This window comes from Vigna angularis, chromosome 3, assembly GCF_016808095.1.
Source record: "Vigna angularis cultivar LongXiaoDou No.4 chromosome 3, ASM1680809v1, whole genome shotgun sequence".
NCBI classification, from domain to species: Eukaryota; Viridiplantae; Streptophyta; class Magnoliopsida; order Fabales; family Fabaceae; genus Vigna; species Vigna angularis.
Window position 1 is genome coordinate 40,827,695 of NC_068972.1, and position 20,985 is coordinate 40,848,679.

The window sequence follows — 20,985 nt, forward strand, 5'->3', positions numbered from 1 at the left end:
CTGCATTCTTCAACCCGAACGGCATAACATCATAACAATAGTTAGCCCGCTCGGTGATGAATGTCGTCTTGTCGCTATCTTGGGGAAACATAGGAATCTGATTATATCCTGAATATGCATCCAGGAAACTTAACATATGGAAACCTGACGCCCCGTCCACTAACGCATCAATGCTAGGTAGTGGGTAAGAGTCCTTCGGGTAGGCTTTATTCAGATCCGTGAAGTCCGTACACATTCTCCACTGCCCGCTCATCTTCTTCACCATCACAACGTTTGCCAGCCAGGTTGTGTACTTGATTTCACGGATGAAATCTGCTTCCAACAACTTCTTCACCTCAACTACAACTGCCGATCACTTTTCTTCTCCCAATCTTCTCTTCTTTTGGGCCACCGGTCGGGCCTCTTTAAACAATGCCAGCTTGTGTGACATAACCCTTGGGTGGATTCTTGGCATATCAGTTGCAGTCCAGGCAAATAAGTCTTGGTTCTTTTTTAACAAAGTGCCAATTAATCTGGCCTGATCCTCATCCAACTCACTCCCGATGGTGGTAACTTGCTCTTCCCTCTGCCCGAGGCCAAAGGGCTTGGTCTCTCCCATCGGCTCTATCCGATCGTCTGTATTCGTCCTCGGATCCAAGTCTGCCATAGCTACTTCCGATCGCCTCCTCCTTTGCCGGGCGGGTGGATCTGATGATGATGGCTTTACCTTCAACCCCGCCATGTAACATTCTCGTGCGATCCTCTGATCGGACCGAACGGTACAGATATTTCCATTATCTAATGGAAACTTAAGCGTGAGGTGGGGTGTGGAAACAATTGCCCCGAACGCGTTCAGACATGGTCGCCCCAACAACACATTGTAAGAGGTGCTCGCATCCTCCAGCAAGAACTTGGTTTTCACCTCCTTACTCCGTTCGGTTCCTAGGCACGTTCTGAGATCCACATAACCCCTGGTGTCTACTCTCTCCCCCGAGAATCCTACGATCTGTTCATTGTAAGGGGCGATCAAATCTTCAGATATATCCATTTGTTGGAATATCTTCCAGTACAGAATGTTGACTGAGCTGCCCTAGTCCACCAACACCTTTCCCACACTATACCGGGCAATAACTGCCGTTATCACCATCGGGTCATCCTCGTCTGGATCGGGAGCATGGAAATCTTCATCTGTAAACGTGATGGGCGGTATAGAATGCTTTCTCACATCTACCCTGTGGACGCTTTTCAGCTCCCTTAGGTTTTTCTTCCTTGCGGACGCCGACGACCCTCCCGCAAATCCACCAGAGATGGTGTTTATCGTTCCTCGCAGTGATCGGTCATGACTGCGGCTTCTACTCCTCCTGCGGTCGGGACGCCTGTCCTCTCTCCTGTCACTTCTTTCCACCTAGTCCTTCTGGGCGGACTTCTCGTCTTTCGTTCCTCCTTGACAAACCTCTTCAGATGACCCGCCCGGATCAATTCTTCCACCTTATCCTTCAACACCGTGCAGTCCTCGGTGTTATGTCCTATGTTCAGATGAAAGGTGCAATGCTTACTTCCATCTGCCTTAGGTGATGACCGGGAAGGTCTCACCTTTAATAAATCTGCACTCAGGGCTTCCTCCAGCACCCTTGCTCTTGGCACATTCAATGGGGTGTACCGTTCGTACCTACCCCCCCTCGGGCCATCTCTAAACTTCTGGCCCTTTGGCCGTTCGCCTGGAACGAACGGTTTCTTGCCCTCTTTCTTCTCCTGCCCCGAACTCGTACCTTGATCCTGTTGTCGTCTCTGAACTGCCCTCATTTCTTCTATTCGAATGAACCGAGCAGCCCTCTCTTGCAACTCGTCCAGGTTTAATGGGGGTTTCGCGAACAAGTTATCAGCAAACGGGGAGGGTCTCAACGCAGTAGCTAAAGTACTGATGGTAAACTTCTTGCCTACCCCCCTTACTTGCCGAGCGGTTCTATTGAACCTGTCCATGAAATCCCTAAGACTTTCTCCCTTCTCCTGCTTTATGTTAGTCAATTCCAGATACGTCAGATTTCGCGCTCTACCCGTCGAAAACTGTCGTTCAAACATATCCCTCAAGGTGGCAAAACTATTGATGGTTCGGGGTCTTAACGAGTGGAACCAGGCCAAAGCTTCTCCTTTTATTGACAAGGAAAAAACTCTGCACCACACATTTTCCCTGGGGGAGTAAATGGTCATCGCATCAACAAAAGACCTCAAATGCTCCTCCGGATCCCCCGAGCCATCATACTTCTCCAAGGCCGGGAATGCTCTATCTGGAATCTGTTCTTCCATGATCACTGCTGTGAACGGATGCAATGCTCGAGCCCGACCGGCCGCGGCCGGACGGTTTGCAGTTCGATGCGAGCCGGCCTCACTTTGCTCTCCCCCCTGATAATATCTATCAGGATTGGGATATGTGTCCTCCTCTGAGTCCGGCTCGGTTTTCGGCATCTCTACAATTGGCGGTGAATGAACGCGCGCGGAGGATTGGCGATTAGCTTGCGCCCCTCCAGCCGCATCACGCTCGGCTCTCAGCATTTCAATCTCCGCCTGCATTGCCTCCATTCTCCTTCTCATCTCCTGTAAAAACGTTGTCGGGTCCTACTCCATCCCTACGGTCGTAATAGGTTGTCTTCAACTACCCTCGGCCCCACGGTGGGCGCCAAAATGTTTCTGCTGAATGGGACCGGGGAAAACTCCTGCTACCTCCGTCCGGAAACACTCCTCCTCCGATCGGTCTTCCTTCTCTCGCCTCCTCTGCGCTCGGTATTAGTGTGAATGAGTTGACCTGCAGCAAACACTCCGACGATCAAGTCAGAATGGGCTCTTGCAAGTCTATAATTATCAAAAGAACAGAGAGTTTACCTTCTCCTTTGACTATTATTTATACACTTTCAGAGAATATTCCCCATTAATTTACCTCTTAATGGCTTTCAATGCACATTTTAAATACTCGACAAGGACCGTTACCTTATTAACCACACATTTATGAGCATTCAATTGTTGTCTCCAGCCCGCAATCTTACACAACTGCCCGATCGGCTACGTTGTGCTTACGAGCTCAGATCGGACATACCAGGTATGGAACACCCGATCGGTTCTCTAAATCTTCCCGAGGGTGGAACACCCGATCGGTTGTGTCTAAATCTTCCCGGTCAGTTGTCCATCCTCGGTAGTAACACAAGGTTTTATTTTACAATCTAATTGGAAGTTTTTCCCTCGGAATGAATTCAAAGTCAGTGAACTTTTATTGTAACACCCCTTATAGGATATATTACTAATAATAATAATAATAATCTTGAAGCATGAATCTTATGAAAGTGTTTATTTATTTATTTTTATTTTTTTAAATATACCACACATAAACAAACCATACACACATCATAAGTTCATACATTACAACAAACCAAATCTTAATTTTTTCTTAAAATAACAAAATCAAACGAACATAAATAAGAAAACATAATAAAAATCCCAACAAGTTTTATTTCCCGTTTCTCTCGAAGAGCTATTCCAATCCAGCTTTATCTGCAATACCATCTACTCCCGTACAAGTACGATCATCGTAGGTGGAAACCACAACCACAACATTTCAGGGTGAATAACCAGAAATATCACATCATAAACCCATTACATATAAACTATGATAATTTCCATAATTTAATATAAATCGACACACATGACATTGCAGACTAGTCTTTCATAAACAATGTCATTTACTTGTAATTCGTCGTCATAACCTGCTCTCAATAACAGGCGACCCGAGCCGTCTTTCATCGCGACTTCAGACCTATCTCCCCGACTCCTCAAGGACTAACGAGTAAAAACATCGATACTACGCGTAACGATGCACTATACTCAACACGAGCCAAAGTCATTGGACGAGACATTCACCTTCTCGCGCAGAAGAAGGTGACACTCGAATCTCAGTCTCACGCGAGACTAGCAAAAATGCTCAAAAGACAGACGAAGTTACTAGTAAATAACATAGTGTATGTACCACTTCCAACAGAATAAACGTGCTCAATCACGAATTCATACATATTCTCAATAACATGTATAAATAAACCAATATTGGATCAAGGAAATAACCAACAATTCTCAATAATTGTTTCAAAATACTCCCACGGATTCCTACATTATCGCCGAACGTTATTTTCAACTCTGATGCTGTCTGGACGAACGTTCTGGGTCAATCATCATCAAAGGCCGAACGCTGCCTATGGACACCAAACGTTATAAAACAGAGCCCCAAAGTACGAACGCTCAAGGTCAAGCGTAATCAGGCCGAACGCTACAAACCGAGCACCATAATAGATTGAGCACTATTTGGTCGAACGCTAAAAACGAGCACCACAGATTATGTACTATTCGGACGAACGCTTAACCGAACATCTTACTGGATTTAACACTATCAGACCGAACGTTAAAACCGAGCACTATTCGGACGAACGTTCAAAGATTAAACCTAGTTCAAACACTACCTTTGACGAGTACCTCCTGAGGATTAACATCATCGAGAACGAACGCTCACAATCACAATTAAACCAAGACCGATCCTTCACAATCCAAACCTAAGAATACCAACTTAAAGCCGAACGCTCAAGATTGCTACCCAAGAATTCTAAGTTAAGAACGAACGCTTATACTCACTAATATCTCAATACCGAACACTCAAAATCAAACACTATTAATCCGGACACCATTAGGACGAACTTTTTGATTCTTGTCGAACCCCTAGGTCGCTTTGCCGGACACCTAAAGTATTGGACGATCGTCTAGAATCCTGGCCGAATGATTACAACTTATTCGAACAGTATTAAATTCACACTTAACCGAACACTATCAATTCAGGTATCAACCGAACGGTATTAAAAGAAGTCCTGACCGAACGACATAAATCAGCAGCTAACCGAACGGTGCAAAAATCAAAACTTAACCGATCAGCAGAAACTAACGACCGAACGCTCATTAGTAACTAATACCCCAAGGCCGATCGTTCAAGATTCAAAACTTAAGAATAAGCAACTTAAAACCGAACGCTCACTAATACCCAAAAACCGAACGTTCAAGAATCAATCCTAAGAATCCATATTAAGGACGAACGACACCAATCACTAATACTCAATACCGAACGTCCAAGACTACTCCTTGTGGATGCCAATTTAGGGACGAACGCTCAAGTGGAAACCTAGAATACCAATTGATAACGAACGCTCACAATTTGTACAATGCGGATACTAAACTAAGTACAAACGTTTAACATCTCTACTTCACTGGATAATATCATTGACGAACATCTAATATTTAACTAACTCAAGGACGAACGCTGACGCTCGTTACATGAGAATACAAAACTGAACGCTCATAATAGTTTTGGCCGACCTAGTTGAACACGGTTGGGACGAACGTCCAATTTTGACTCACCAAAATTGGACGTACGCGCGTTCTACAGAAATTCTGCAGAATCGCACCAGAGTCCAGAAAACCCAGAAACCCCCATTTTTATCCCCTTCTTCCCAGATTTGCATCAAATACAGATTATTTCAACAATCAAAGAAATAAATCTAGCTTTCCTTACCTTCTACCCATCATACAATATACATACACCATCAAACATACATATATAGTCTAGTTTTTAACTACCCCAACATGCATACAATTATATAAATCCTGGTTTCTCCCCTTACCTCTAGTTCTAGTGAGTTTCCACAACCCTTTGAGGTTCAAAGCAAAGACCAAAGATGGCTTTCTTTCCTTGCGTAGCAGTGCTTCCCACAATTCAAAACTACACTCCCAACCTATGATTTAGTATAGTATCTGTATATTCCTCCACTCTCTCACACATAATATGGTTTATATAAGATGGTAGGGTTCTCATTAAGTCCTGCTCATGTTTTGTACGCACCATGCAACTTAACTATATGTTTCTTTTACTTAACTCTATAATCTATCCAAAATCCTACAAAACAAAAGAAGCCAAGCTATGGAAAAATATTTCAACACCTACTGCCGACAATGTCACCTTCAGAAACTCAAATCATGCAAAAAGAGAAAACACAAGTACAAATCTATTCTCTCTCTCCTATCATAAATATGAAAAGCCAAAAGCATAAAAACTTTACAAAATTCCCTCCAAGCCTCTTACACTTTCACGTGCTCTACCCAACAAAGCCTTCTCACCTTTATTTTATTTTTATCACTATAAGACTCACACCTCCCCACCAATAAAAATAAAACAACTAGGAAACATTACTCAACCATTCTTTCAAACAATTTTCTAAAATTAAGATAACATTAAATCTAATTAATTTATTTTATTTACTTTCTTAATATTTTTATTACACAAACATATCATAATTAATTATTTAGTAACACAAAATATAGTAAAATAAAAGTATATTTTTATTTTACACAGTTCTTACATTTATGATGTTTAGATAGTGAGTGTACGGCTAAAATAAACTATACCCATAATATTGCAAGATTTTAAGCTAACGATAGCAAATATAAATGAAACTAAATTAAGGGTTAAATAGTGTTTCTTAATGTTGTATATAATTAATATTTAACTGAATTTTAAGTCATTTTAATTGTGTTTGTGTTAAATTTTGTTGTTCGTATTCAAATTGTTTACATTCTATATTTGATATTCTGTCTTTTAATTCGTTTAATTTGTGTTAAAAATATAAGATTTTGTAATTAATACGATGAAAGTAAAATGACAGATTGTTTTTATAGACTTAAATAAAAACATATTAAATAGTAAGATGTTAATCAACAAAACATTATATTTTCTAATACGTAAATAAAAATAAATAACTAACCTGACAAAATAAGATAACAAAAATAAAAATAATAAAAAGTGAATGTTTAATTAAGAATATAAAATTTTAAATATTTAATAGAAAAAATTTAGCAAATACTCAACTAAAAATACTCGTATATTTATATAGAAATTACTTCAAATTTGATTAAGTCTCTACTCAATTTTAGAATGCAAATCTAATGGTCAAGATTTCAAGTTAAAAGAATGTACTCAGAATGAAATTAATTTCTTTAAATAAGTGTAGTTAAATCTGAGATTTGAAAATTTGGAATCCTACCGTATAAGAAAACTTCAATACAGAACAGAATCTTAACTTTAAAGAAAAGATCGAAAAGAATTAATGATGATAATTTAGAAAAAAGAATAAAAAAAACAAGGGTTGAATAACACTAAAGTCGCATATAAAAAGTGAGAATATATATATATATATATATATATATATATATATATATATATATATATATATATATATATATATATATATATATAAAGTGCATTAAAAAAACTTTAACATTTTTTTCACGCGGTTACTCTGGGAGTAATTAAGTGAGATTTTTTCTTTATTTTATTTTTATGTATTAAATAGTTAAATTTAGTTTTTTTAAATATATGAAAAAACCAGTTGAAATTGAATAAAGTTAACTAAATTTACTTAATTTTTTTCAGAAAAAAAAATTACTAAATCCTTTCGGTTACTTTTTGAATCACTTTCATTAAAAAAAATAGCACGTCTCATTTAAATAAATAATATTTTGTCATAATTTCAAACAAATTTTCTGTTGAGTCGATTAATAAAAATTTTCAAGAATTAGTTATATGTAACATCCCAAAATATAGTAATTACCATAATCAGAATTAATCATTAAGCTAATAAAACAGTGCAGTCTTACAAAAACCGAACGAGCGTTAAAAGCCGAACGGCATAAGGATACAGAAATAACGAACGCTTAAACAGACAAGAGTTCAGGGACGAACGGCTTTACAAAACTATAACCGAACGTCCAGAAAGTAAGCGTAACAAAACTAAAACACCCGAGTGAGCGCTCTAAGGCTCGGCTTTAACTTCAACGTCCACCAGATTTGCGTCCACCAAATTTTCTTCTTCTAGCATCTCTTCAAGTGACGCACCACCATCTGCTCACATCCACATGGATGATCATTGCAAGGACAGGACGAACGTACACATACAAGATGACAACACAAGGAAAACGAAGGGTAAGCTTAAGTAATTTACATTCATACTTCAACATTTCTATTTAAACAAACACATAACTTCAATATATATATATGTATAACATCATCCAAACGTAAGTATACAACACTAGACCGACCGTCCGGACTGTATGAATCTGTGTAGTTACAAGCGTCCTTGCACCCGAGTGGTGTAGTAACTGGGATACACCGAACAGCTGCCACTCGAGGTCAGTCCGTTCTTACGTCGCCCATGTTAACTTATGGACTAAGGACCTCCTGCCGTTCCCACACATGACATACTTCCTCTACATGAAGATAGTATTCACGGAACATCAGGATGGACAGCGAGTCTTAACTTATCCACAGTCATACTTTACCAAATTCAATAATCAATATACATCAGAGTCGTTCCTCCATGGAACGCTCGTTCAAATACCAAAATCATAATTTCACTTCTTATAGTGTTCGCACACCTTAATACTTCCATTTATTTACATTTTCATTCTATGTTCCACTTCCATAAAAAGACGAGCGTTCAATCCTCTACGAGGACGAACGTCAGGAGTGAGACCGGGGGTTTCTTTTCAAAGCAATAAGTTGACGCGCTGAACATGACGAACGTTACTTTTGCTAGAATCAGTTGAATGAACCGACTCATAGCGATATAATATAAGTGTTTCAGAATAATTTAAATTTAAAGACTTTGGACTAAATTCAAGAGGATAAGGATATAACCAGACGATTTATTTAGTACTCTGAGGACAATTGTTTAACAGGATCAACCTCCAGTCAATGACCGCAAGCAAATATTCATTTACTGAAAATTTTAGACGAACGCTATTTACGTACGTTCTGGAATCAAAGATATTGACGAGCGTTTGGTATAAGACCGTACACTTCTTAGGATGAACGCTAAATATAAAACCGAGCGCTATTAGGACGAACGCTCAGTGTAAGACCGAGCGCTACTTAAGACGAACGCTTGGTATAACCCGAGCGCTATTAGGACGAACGCTCAAATAGCATTTTCAAATGGGGACGCTCGTTCTAAGACAGAATCCTTTCCAAATGAAAGAATTTCACTCTAAATCATTTTCAGAAAAAAACCGAACGGTATATGACCGTACGATGACGAACGTATTTTATCACATGACAGGAACATTATATTTCAGATTTTCATCTTCATCTAAGCTTAACATTTCTCCTACGATTCATAATCTTATAATTTCCGTTTCATCATTTACTTCACTTACTATATAGAATTCACATTAATAAATCATACTATACAAAAATCATCAAGTATCTAATTCATACGTATCAACCAGCGCATACCATTTTCATTCATGCATAACAGCGATCGTTCAAACATACTCAAACACAGCATACATCTCATACATTCTATTTCTATCATGCTCGCACACAATCATATACGTATGAATCAAATTATTAAGCTTCCCTTACCTGGATAGCAGTGTACTCCCAAATGCAAGATTTTGGTTCGACCTCTAACAGCGTTCTACCCTCAGGTTCACTCAACAACTTCCACTTAGTCTAAAACACCAAAAATCAGAAACAACTCAGACCTATAACACATGCATGCAACCAAACTAGGGTTCGCATGAAACCAAAAGGTCGAACGGTTGACGACAAGAACTTACCAGTTCCGATCCAAATTCTGTTCGGTCCAAAAGGAAGATCACAGCTGGACGAACGTTCCTACGGTTCTGAAATGGAATTCGGAGAAAGGCTTGGTGAGTTACAGTAGAGAGAAGTTTGGGATGTTCTAGAGAGAAGTTGGAGAAGATGAAGAGTTGAGGTTCTGAGGAAGAAGATGAGAGGTTCAGGTGAGAGGAAGGGTTTTTCGAAAACTCATTTTGTTCAATCCACGTTCGTGCGGACGAACGTCTCCCGATCCGACACCTGCACACTCACTCTGACTTCAGAACCTTCCAACGTGACAAGTGGCGCTCGTGCATGCAGCGGTGAGTGCGTTTTTAATGCACTGAACGTGTGACGAGACGCATTTAAGGAAGCTGACAGGTGACTCAGCAGTGCAATAAGTGCAGATTTGATATTTAATTATGTTTAAATTTTCGAGATCTCACAGTTATACATATTTTATGATTTTAAATATTTGAAAGTGTATGTGTAACTTTGATAAATTTAAAATTTTGTATAATTCATTAATTATAAAATTAAATATAATGAACAGTTTATCTGTATGGATTCCAAAAACATGCTATTTGAGAAAGCAATTAAACTTGCCTCAAACGTACATCTTTCACGTTATTCTTCCACCTAACGTGATTCTGACGGAAGAACGAAGAAAAAATAGACGTTACCAAAATAATATCAAAAGGTCAAATTTATTTTAAAAGAGTAATTAATCAATTAAAAAAATATGAAATCTTAACACAAAAACAAGACCTTGAAAATAAAATTACCAAATTTTATAAAAATTATATTATTAATTTTTTTCAATTTTCCTTAATTTGGTTACTGCTGAAGTTCGTGGTAAAGTACAGCATCACCCACGAAGTCACCCTTCACGCGCTTGAACTCCTCACACGCTTTCACCGCACTATAAAGGCTCACATCACAAAACTTTCACTATACTCAAAGAGAAGTTTCCTTTCACAACGTTCCAAAAGTTCAAACCTTTTCGTCTTTAGGTTCTCAATGTCGCAACTAAACGGAGCTTACTACGGTCCTTCCATTCCGCCGCCGAAGTCCTACCGCCGTCCGTCCAGCGGCGGAGGTGGGTGCGGGTGCCTGAGCTGCTGCTGTGGGTGCATCTTCAACTGCATCATCAGCCTCATCTGCAAGATCCTCACCACCGTGCTCATCATCGCCGCCGTGCTCGTGTTCCTCTTCTGGCTCATTGTGCGCCCCAACGTCCTCAAATTCCACGTCAGCGATGCCTCTCTCACGCGCTTCACGTTCTCCAACAACACGCTCCACTACAACCTCGCCCTCAACGTCTCCATCCGCAACCCCAACCGCAGAGTCGGCGTCTACTACGACCAAATCGAAGCGCTCGCTTTATACGACGATGTTCGATTCGCCTCCCAGTCCCTGGGGCCCTTCTTCCAGCACACCAAAAACACCACCTTCATCAACCCCCTTTTTAATGGCCAGCGCGTGACGCCACTCACGGCTGAGCAGGGTTCCCATTTCGAAAAGGAGAACGGCGCCGGGATTTTCTCCATCGACTTGAACCTCTTCATGAATGTTCGGTTCAAGTTCTTGTTCTTCAAAAGCCACACCGTCAGACCCAAGATTCGGTGTGGGTTGCACGTGCCGCTGAAATCGCGTAACACAACTACCTCTCCTGACGCTGCGTTTCAGGCCACGGACTGCGATTGGATTTACAAACGATGGTGGATCCGTTGAAAATTTATTTTTTTTCCGATGAGTTTTCTTGGTTCTTTATCTTGCTTCACTGTTTTCTTTTGGTGATGTATATTTTCTTGATCACATTTGTTCCCAAATTGATACCTAGCAGATCTATATGTTATGAATTTATTTATTTTATATTCTTCATAAACGCCTCAATTTCATTAAGTTTTTTAGCCTTAATATTTTAGTCTTGAAAATATGATACATCTTTGTTATATTCTTATGTGAATAGCATTTTATATATTACCTCCCTCCCTCTACACGATTAACAGGAATATCTTATTGTGGTTTTCGTCTATCAATTAGGATAGTAAGTAAATCTGATTTCGTAGAATTACTTGAACCTGTTTTAATGTAGGATTTCTGTATTGATTTAGTATCATATGAATACCATTTTAATTTTTTAAATTGATATACATAATTGTGCTTGTATCATTCGGAACACTCCACTATGGATAGAATGGATTCGAAGACTAGAAGTTTAGGAAATGGAGACTTTAGAAAGTTATGATTTAATTCATTTAGGAGATATTTTAGAAAAAGATAAAGAGTTTTATATTTTATTATTAACTTTTCGATAAATAAAATTTTCAAAATCTAAAATTTAGTGGGTCTAAACCTAATAGGAAGTTGAGATATTTTAGAAAAAGAAAAAAAAGCTTATCTTTATCTATTACAACTGAAATAATTATAAAAGGAAAAGAGCGCACTATAGATTTAGACATTTGTATTTTTTTTGGGCTTTTTCTTGTTGTTAACTTTATTTCATATTATTTACTTTACATATTTATTTTTTGATTTAGGACATAGTTTTTTACTGAAACAATTTGACACTTATAATAGAATATAAGAATAATGAGATATGTTATTTTAATAATATAAATAAAACTTCGTAACTACGTTTCTGTGAGACCCTAGATATTTAACGCACCAAATCCCACACTCTGAACCCCATTTAATGCACTGTGCCACGTCAAAACCCACTCACTTCCACTCTGCATGCGTTTGCCAAGTGTCACGGCTAGAACCTTCTAAAAACGTTAGTGGAAGACAAGTGGCATGCGGAGAATGGGCGTGTGTCCTGCGTGGGAAGAGAAAAATATTTTCTGAAAACTCTTCCTCTTCCTTCTGCGTGTTTCATCTTCTTCCCTGCAACCCTGATTTCTTCTTCTCCAACTTCTCTCTAAAACTCCTTCATCTTCTCTCTAAGATAACTCACCGTCATCCACTCCGATTCCATTTCAGATACCGTAGAAACATTCCCTACACCGTGAGCATCGTTCTGAACCGAACAGAACTGAAATCTGAACTGGTAAGTTCTCAAACCCTAAAACGCTCCGTTCAGAGTTGCATGCGGACCCTGGTACTGCTGCATGTTAGAATTTAAGCTAAGTCTTTCTACCTTTCTTGTGGCTAGATTTAGTGAAACACTTGAGAAGCACGTTGCGGGTAGGGAAACCATATTTGGACGAGTTAAAAATCACTCGCTTAGGGAGTTCACTGCTAGACCAGGTAAGGGAAGCTTTAGTAATTTAATTTAATACTTGTTTGATGTGTATGAAAGCAATGAAGTGTACTGGATGTCTGAAATGCATGAAATATTTGATGTTTAGTTATACATGAACGAGCATGGTTGCACTGGATGTATGTGATGAATATTGTTTGAACTGTATGCTGAGAATGAAATGTATGATTTGGAATATGATTAAGTTTCTGTATGGTTTGGGATGATAATATGAATTTTGTAATGTATGAGATTTATGGTGGAGAGAGATTTTAAGTTATGAATCGTATGAAAACTGTAAAGTTATTGTAAAATGAAAAATCTGGAAAATATCATATTCTCTGCTTGATAAAATACGCTCGTCCTTGTACGGTCATATACCGTTCGGTTTCTCTAAAATTGATTTAGAATGAAATTCTTTCATTTGGAAAGGATTCTGTCTTATAACGAGTGTCCCTATTTGAAATGCTAATTGAGCGTTCGTCTTAAGTAGCGCTCGTTCTTATGTCGAGTGTTCGCCTTAATAGTGTTCAGTCATTAACTGAGCGTTCGTCTAAATGGATTCTCGGTCTTGTATCGAGCGTTCGTCCTAAGTGGCGCTCGGTCTCAGACCGAACGCTCGTCCAAAAGGTGTAAATGATAAGTAGCGCTCGGTCCTATACCGAACGCTCATTCTTTCCGTACATTTTAACTAGCGAGTAATAGCGTTCGTCCTGATCTTAAATAGCGTTCGTCCTGATCTTAAATAGCGTTCGTCCTGATTTTAAATAGCGTTCGTCCAAATTATTAGTTGACGTTCAGTCATTGACTGGCGGTATTCCCTCTTGAAATTTAATCACGCTTGGTTTATTTATCTAAAGGAGTTGTATTGTATCTATCCTTTGGATTCAATCTAAAATCTTTATACTTAAATTATTCTAAGTATTATTTCGAACTTCTAGAGTCAATTCCCTTTAATTGAGTCAAGTATTTATAACGTCCATCAGAGGACTGAGGTTCGTTTCTTTTGTTCAGAAACGATTATTTCTCTGTACTGAAATAACGTTCGTCCTTATTTTGAAAAGGATGAACGTTCGTTAATTTATGGAAGTGGAACACAGAATGAAAATGTGAATAATAGAAATGGTTAAGGTGTGTGAACGTTATTTTAAGTGAAATATTGAAAGTGGATTTTTAACGAACGTTCCAAGGAGGAACGTCTATATGATCTGAATGTGATGAGTTGTATAATATGACCATGGTAAAATCGCTGATGGCTGTTCATCCTGATATTCCGTGAGTGCTCGTCCTCACTTAGAGGGGAGTAGGTCATGTGTGGGAATGGCAGGAGGCCCTAGCCCTGTTGAGTACTTTGAGGCTGATAGGGTTAACCTCGGTTGGCAGCTGATGAGTGTTCCAGTTACTACACCAACCGAGTGCACGAACGCCTGCGGTTACATGGATTCATACAGTCCGGACGGTCGTCATTTATAAGAGTTGGATAATTTATTCTATTCTGATTCATTGATGTATGTCTTGTGTATTAATTTCTTATGTTAAATTGTATGTGAGCTGTATGAATTAAATTACCTAAGCTTACCCTTGCAATTCCTTGTGTTGTCTACTGTTTATGTACGTCCGTCTTGTCAATGCAATGATCATCCGTTGTGGATGTGAGCAGATGGAGAGGCGCCACTTGAAGAAATGCTAGAAGAAGAAAATTTGGAAGACGCCAACCTTGTTGAAGCAGAGGTTAAAGCCGAGCCCTAGAGCGCTCGTTCAGTAGTAGCTGTTAGTGTTTCTGGATTGTATTTTGGGACGTTCGGTTATTTAGTTTTGAAAAGCCGTTCGTTCAGAACTTAGTATTTTGTAGATATATTCCGAACCCTGTATATTGTACGTTCGGCTTTTAATAGCTGATTTTAGTTAAGACTGCACTGTTTAACTCTGTAAATGTGATTAGTTCTAATTAATGGTAATTACTATTTATTGGGATGTTACATTTATTGGTATCAGAGCAGTTTTGTTCTATTTAAAGGACACTTAGGGTTATGAGTACACTATGCTTTTGTTGTGTGCTTATCGTGTGTTTAAGGAATTATTGTTCATTTAACTCTTGAACAATTCTAACACTCGTTTTCTGATGAACCAGAGAACGAATGGCTCCTAGACTTCCTCCTCCACCACAGCCTAACGAGTCTGACGCTACTAATAATGCCAGACTGCTGGAGACAGTCATCGATAGGCTGCAACAACAGAATACCACCCTTATGGAACAGAATGCTACCCTGATGCAGCAAAATCAGGCAGCTATGCAAAGTTTGGAAGCTTCTCGATCCAACTCTGAGGCGACGCAGCGGCAGTTAATGGAGATATTGGCTGCAACTAGGGGCGCGGCTGGAGCGTCCTCTTCTAACGCTGCTCCACCTACTGCTGAGTGGAGTTTAGAGAGTTTTCTCCAACATCGTCTGACCAAGTTTAATGGGAAGGGCCTTCCGGACGAAGCGGATCAATGGCTAAGAGACATGGAAAGGATTTATGATGCCAAAAGATGTCCAGATGACAACCGTTTGGCATTCACAGAGTATTTGTTAACAGGAGAAGCTAGCCATTGGTGGTCAAGTATGAAGATATTGTTGACCGAAGCTCAGAGTCCAATTTCCTGGGAGGTTTTCAGGGCTAAGTTTTATGAAGAGTATTTCCCGGACAGTGTGCGGTTTGCTAAGGAGGTGGAGTTCCTTCAGTTGGTACAAGGTGGTATGTCCGTCTCGGAGTACACCAACAAATTCAAGCACCTGGTCCGTTTTAATACCATGGCTACGAGTGGAGAATGGCAATGCAGGAAGTTTGAAAACGGGTTGAGAAGTGACTTGAAGGTATTAATATCAAGTCTGTGTATTAGATCCTTCCCAGCCATGGTTGAGAGAGCAAAGGTACTGGAGAAGAACGTTGCTGAGGCCGAGCAACAGAAGAAACAGCAAGTGAGCAGGGGGCCGGTCTTATCCAGAGGTGCAACGAACGTGAGAAGGTCCCCGTACGTTCGTCCAGCTCAATCTCCTAGCGGATCACAAGCCTTGGTCACTGTTGGCCAATCTGGACAGCCAAGGAGCTTGACTTGTTATCAGTGTGGAGGGCCGCACTATCGGTGGGCTTGTCCACAGTTATCAGGAGGAAAATATTGTACTCGTTGCAGGCAGAATGGGCACTTGGAGAACGAGTGCAATATGGGAGGACGTGCGGCAATGAGGCCGCCGAACGCTGGAAGAGCCCAACAAGGAAGAGGTGGACGTGCGCAAGCTACAGGAAGAGTTTATGCAATCACGGGTGCTGAAGCTGCTCGTTCAGGTACACTCATCACCAGCACTTGCGTGTTATATGGAAAGCCTTGTTGTGTATTGTATGACTCGGGGGCAACTCATTCCTTCATCTCGAAGGCGTGCGTTGAGAAGCTGGGGCTAGTGGAGAGCGAATTACAGTTCGACTTGGTGGTGTCAACCCCAGCGGCTGGTGGGATTAAGACATCTACAGTTTGTGTAAGATGTCCTATAGAAGTTGAGGGGCGTAGATTTAAGGTTAACCTCATTTGTTTACCCTTTCAAGACTTAGAAGTAATTTTGGGAATGGATTGGTTGGCTACCAATCGGATTCTCATTGATTGTGGGAAGAAGGAGTTAGTCTTCCCAGGCGAAGAAGAGGAGGAGTTATCTGTTGATCGCGGTCAGTTGAAGGAGGACATCATGGAAGGAGCGAGCTGTTTTCTGATCATGACGTATGGAGACAACGAAGTGGAGCGTTCGTCCAATGATGAGAGCAGTGGAGGACGAACGGTAGTGGATGACTTTCCGGACGTCTTTCCGGATGAAGTCCCTGGTCTACCTCCTATTCGTGAGGTCGAATTCACGATCGATCTCGTGACAACTGCTGCACCCATCTCGGTTCAACCTTATAGAATGGCACCAGCCGAGTTGGCCGAGCTCAAATCGCAGATTGAAGAATTGATGGATAAGAAGTTCATCAGGCCGAGTGTTTCACCATGGGGAGCACCTGTGTTGTTGGTCAAGAAGAAGGATGGCAGCTCTCGGCTCTGCATTGATTATAGACAACTTAATAAGCTGACCATCAAGAACAAGTATCCATTGCCAAGGATTGACGACCTACTGGACCAACTGCAAGGTGCGTGCGTATTTTCAAAGATAGATTTACGTTCAGGCTATCACCAAATCAGAGTGAAGGAGGGAGATATTCAAAAGACTGCTTTTCGGTCTCGTTATGGTCATTATGAGTACGTGGTGATGCCCTTTGGAGTGACAAACGCACCTGCAATCTTCATGGACTACATGAACAGGATTTTTAGGCCGTACCTTGACAAATTTGTAGTAGTGTTCATTGATGACATCCTCATTTACTCCAAGAGCTTTGACGAACATGAAGACCACTTGAGGATCGTCTTAAGCGTGTTGAGGGAAAAAGAATTGTATGCCAAGCGTTCGAAGTGTGAATTCTGGATGAAGGAAATCCAATTTTTGGGACACGTAGTTTCTGCTGGAGGTATTTCTGTCGATCCAGCCAAAGTGAAAGCAGTCCTGGATTGGGAAAGCCCACGTTCGGTCACAGAGGTTAGGAGCTTCGTGGGGCTTGCGGGCTACTATAGGCGGTTCATTGAGGGATTCTCTAAGATAGTAGCCCCTCTGACGTATCTCACCAGGAAAGACCAGCCGTTCGCATGGACCGATCGTTGTGAGGAGAGCTTCCAGGAATTGAAGAAGAAACTAACGAGCGCCCCAGTGTTGGTCATTCCAGACACGACCAAACCTTTTGAAGTGTATTGTGACGCGTCGTATCAAGGTTTGGGCTGCGTATTGATGCAGGAGAGGAAGGTAGTGGCGTACGCTTCTAGGCAGTTGAAGATCCACGAGAAGAATTACCCCACACACGACTTAGAGTTGGCAGCAGTCGTGTTTGCACTTAAGATTTGGAGGCATCATCTCTATGGAGCAACGTTTCAAGTATTTAGTGATCACAAGAGTCTCAAGTACCTCTTTGATCAAAAGGAATTGAATATGAGGCAAAGGAGGTGGCTCGAATTTTTGAAAGATTATGAGTTTGAGCTGTTGTATCACCCGGGAAAGGCTAATGTAGTAGCAGACGCCTTGAGTAGGAAGGCAGTAAGGGTCTCGGCAATGATGGTGAAAGAGCTGAGCTTGGTGGAAAGTTTTAGAGATCTAAGGTTACAGTTCGATTTAGGAGCGAACGTGATTAGATGTTGTAACCTTAGACTTTCCAGTGATGTGTTTGATCAGATCAGAGTGAAACAGCGTGAAGATGAGGAATTGACAAAGATATTGAGTGCGCTCGGCACAGATCAGGCTAAGGGATTCAATATTGGAACGGACGATTTACTGCGCTATATGGATAGAACGTGCGTTCCAAACGACGGCGAACTGAAGAGAATCATCCTGGAGGAAGGACATCACAGCCGTCTTAGCATGCATCCGGGCATGACTAAGATGTATCAGGACCTCCGTTTGTCATTCTGGTGGCCTGGGATGAAGAGTGACATTGCACGTTTTGTAGCGTCTTGTTTAACTTGTCAACGTGCAAAGGCCGAACACCAAAGACCAGGTGGGTTGCTGCAGCCATTGGAGATTCCAGAATGGAAGTGGGATAGCATTTCCATGGATTTCGTGACCCATCTGCCACGCACGGTCAGAAACCATGATTCAGTTTGGGTGATTGTGGATAGATTAACTAAGAGCGCCCACTTCCTAGCAGTCAACCTAAAGATGTCAATGACAAACTTGGCCAAATTGTACGTTAAAGAGATCGTTCGGTTGCATGGAGTTCCTTCGAGCATTATTTCAGACCGAGACACGAGATTCACATCTCGTTTTTGGAAATCGTTGCAAGGAGAACTGGGAAGCAAGTTGCAAATGAGTTCTGCCTATCACCCTCAGACGGACGGCCAATCTGAGCGAACCATCCAGACGCTCGAGGATTTATTGAGGACGTGCGTCCTAGATCATATGGGAGTATGGGATGAAGTTCTACCGCTCGTTGAATTCACGTATAACAACAGTTTTCAAGCAAGCATAGGGATGGCACCGTTTGAAGCTCTCTATGGAAGAAAATGTCGAACGCCACTGTGTTGGTTTCAAGAAGGAGAGAACGTATTAACTGGACCTGAATTGATCCAGCAAACAACTGAGAAGGTGAAGTTGATCCAAGAAAGATTGAAGACGTCTCAAAGCAGGCAGAAATCTTATGCTGATAAGAGAAGAAGACCCTTAGAGTTCGCTGCTGGAGATCACGTGTTTCTCAGGCTGAATCCAATCACTGGAGTGGGAAGAGTTCTTCGTCCAAAGAAGCTTTCACCCAAGTTCGTAGGGCCTTATCAAATTTTGAAGAAGATTGGATCAGTGGCGTATGAGCTAGCTTTACCACCTCAATTGTCCAACCTACATCCAGTCTTCCACGTTTCCCAACTCAGGAAGTATATAACCGATCCCTCACACATACTGGAGTTGGAAGACGTCCAGCTTCGCCCAGACCGAACGCTGAAGATGCAACCCATTCGTGTGGAAGATAGCCGCACCAAACTCTACAAGGGAAAGCAAGTTAGTCTGATAAAGGTAGTATGGGATGCAAGGACTGGCGACTCAACATGGGAGATTGAAGAGGCTATGAAGGAGCTATACCCTCAATTGTTCCCTGGTAAGTCCTAGAATTTTCGAGGACGAAAATTTTTGTAGTTAGGGGGATTGTGAGACCCTATATATTTAACGCACCAAATCCCACACTCTGAACCCCATTTAATGCACTGTGCCACGTCAAAACCCACTCACTTCCACTCTGCATGCGTTTGCCAAGTGTCACGGCTGGAACCTTCTAAAAACGTTAGTGGAAGGCAAGTGGCATGCGGAGAATGGGCGTGTGTCCTGCGTGGGAAGAGAAAAATATTTTCTGAAAACTCTTCCTCTTCCTTCTGCGTGTTTCATCTTCTTCCCTGCAACCCTGATTTCTTCTTCTCCAACTTCTCTCTAAAACTCCTTCATCTTCTCTCTAAGATAACTCACTGTCATCCACTCCGATTCCATTTCAGATACCGTAGAAACATTCCCTACACCGTGAGCATCGTTCTGAACCGAACAGAACTGAAATCTGAACTGGTAAGTTCTCAAACCCTAAAACGCTCCGTTCAGAGTTGCATGCGGACCCTGGTACTGCTGCATGTTAGAATTTAAGCTAAGTCTTTCTACCTTTCTTGTGGCTAGATTTAGTGAAACACTTGAGAAGCACGTTGCGGGTAGGGAAACCATATTTGGACGAGTTAAAAATCACTCGCTTAGGGAGTTCACTGCTAGACCAGGTAAGGGAAGCTTTAGTAATTTAATTTAATACTTGTTTGATGTGTATGAAAGCAATGAAGTGTACTGGATGTCTGAAATGCATGAAATATTTGATGTTTAGTTATACATGAACGAGCATGGTTGCACTGGATGTATGTGATGAATATTGTTTGAACTGTATGCTGAGAATGAAATGTATGATTTGGAATATGATTAAGTTTCTGTATGGTTTGGGATGATAATATGAATTTTGTAATGTATGAGATTTATGGTGGAGAGAGATTTTAAGTTATGAATCGTATGAAAACTGTAAAGTTATTGTAAAATGAAAAATCTGGAAAATATCATATTCTCTGCTTGATAAAATACGCTCGTCCTTGTACGGTCATATACCGTTCGGTTTCTCTAAAATTGATTTAGAATGAAATTCTTTCATTTGGAAAGGATTCTGTCTTATAACGAGCGTCCCTATTTGAAATGCTAATTGAGCGTTCGTCTTAAGTAGCGCTCGGTCTTATGTCGAGCGTTCGCCTTAATAGTGTTCAGTCATTAATTGAGCGTTCGTCCAAATGGATTCTCGGTCTTGTATCGAGCGTTCGTCCTAAGTGGCGCTCGGTTCAAATGTGTTCGGTTCAAATGAAAGCTCACGACACCGTGAACGATCCTACGGTTTCTGAAACGAGAACAGAGGTGTTGATGGTGAGTTATCTTAGAGAGAAGATGAAGAAGGTTTAGAGAGATGT

At 40.8% G+C, this 20,985-nt stretch overlaps 1 protein-coding gene across 1 annotated transcript; it reads left to right on the top strand.

Moving 5' to 3' along the window:
* Positions 1–10,616: 10,616 nt before the first annotated feature.
* LOC108325282 (NDR1/HIN1-like protein 3) lies at positions 10,617–11,545 on the top strand. The gene has a single exon (XM_017558325.2). It carries the CDS (start codon positions 10,694–10,696, stop codon positions 11,405–11,407), a length of 714 nt encoding a protein of 237 aa, XP_017413814.1. The 5' UTR covers positions 10,617–10,693; the 3' UTR covers positions 11,408–11,545.
* Positions 11,546–20,985: the final 9,440 nt, after the last annotated feature.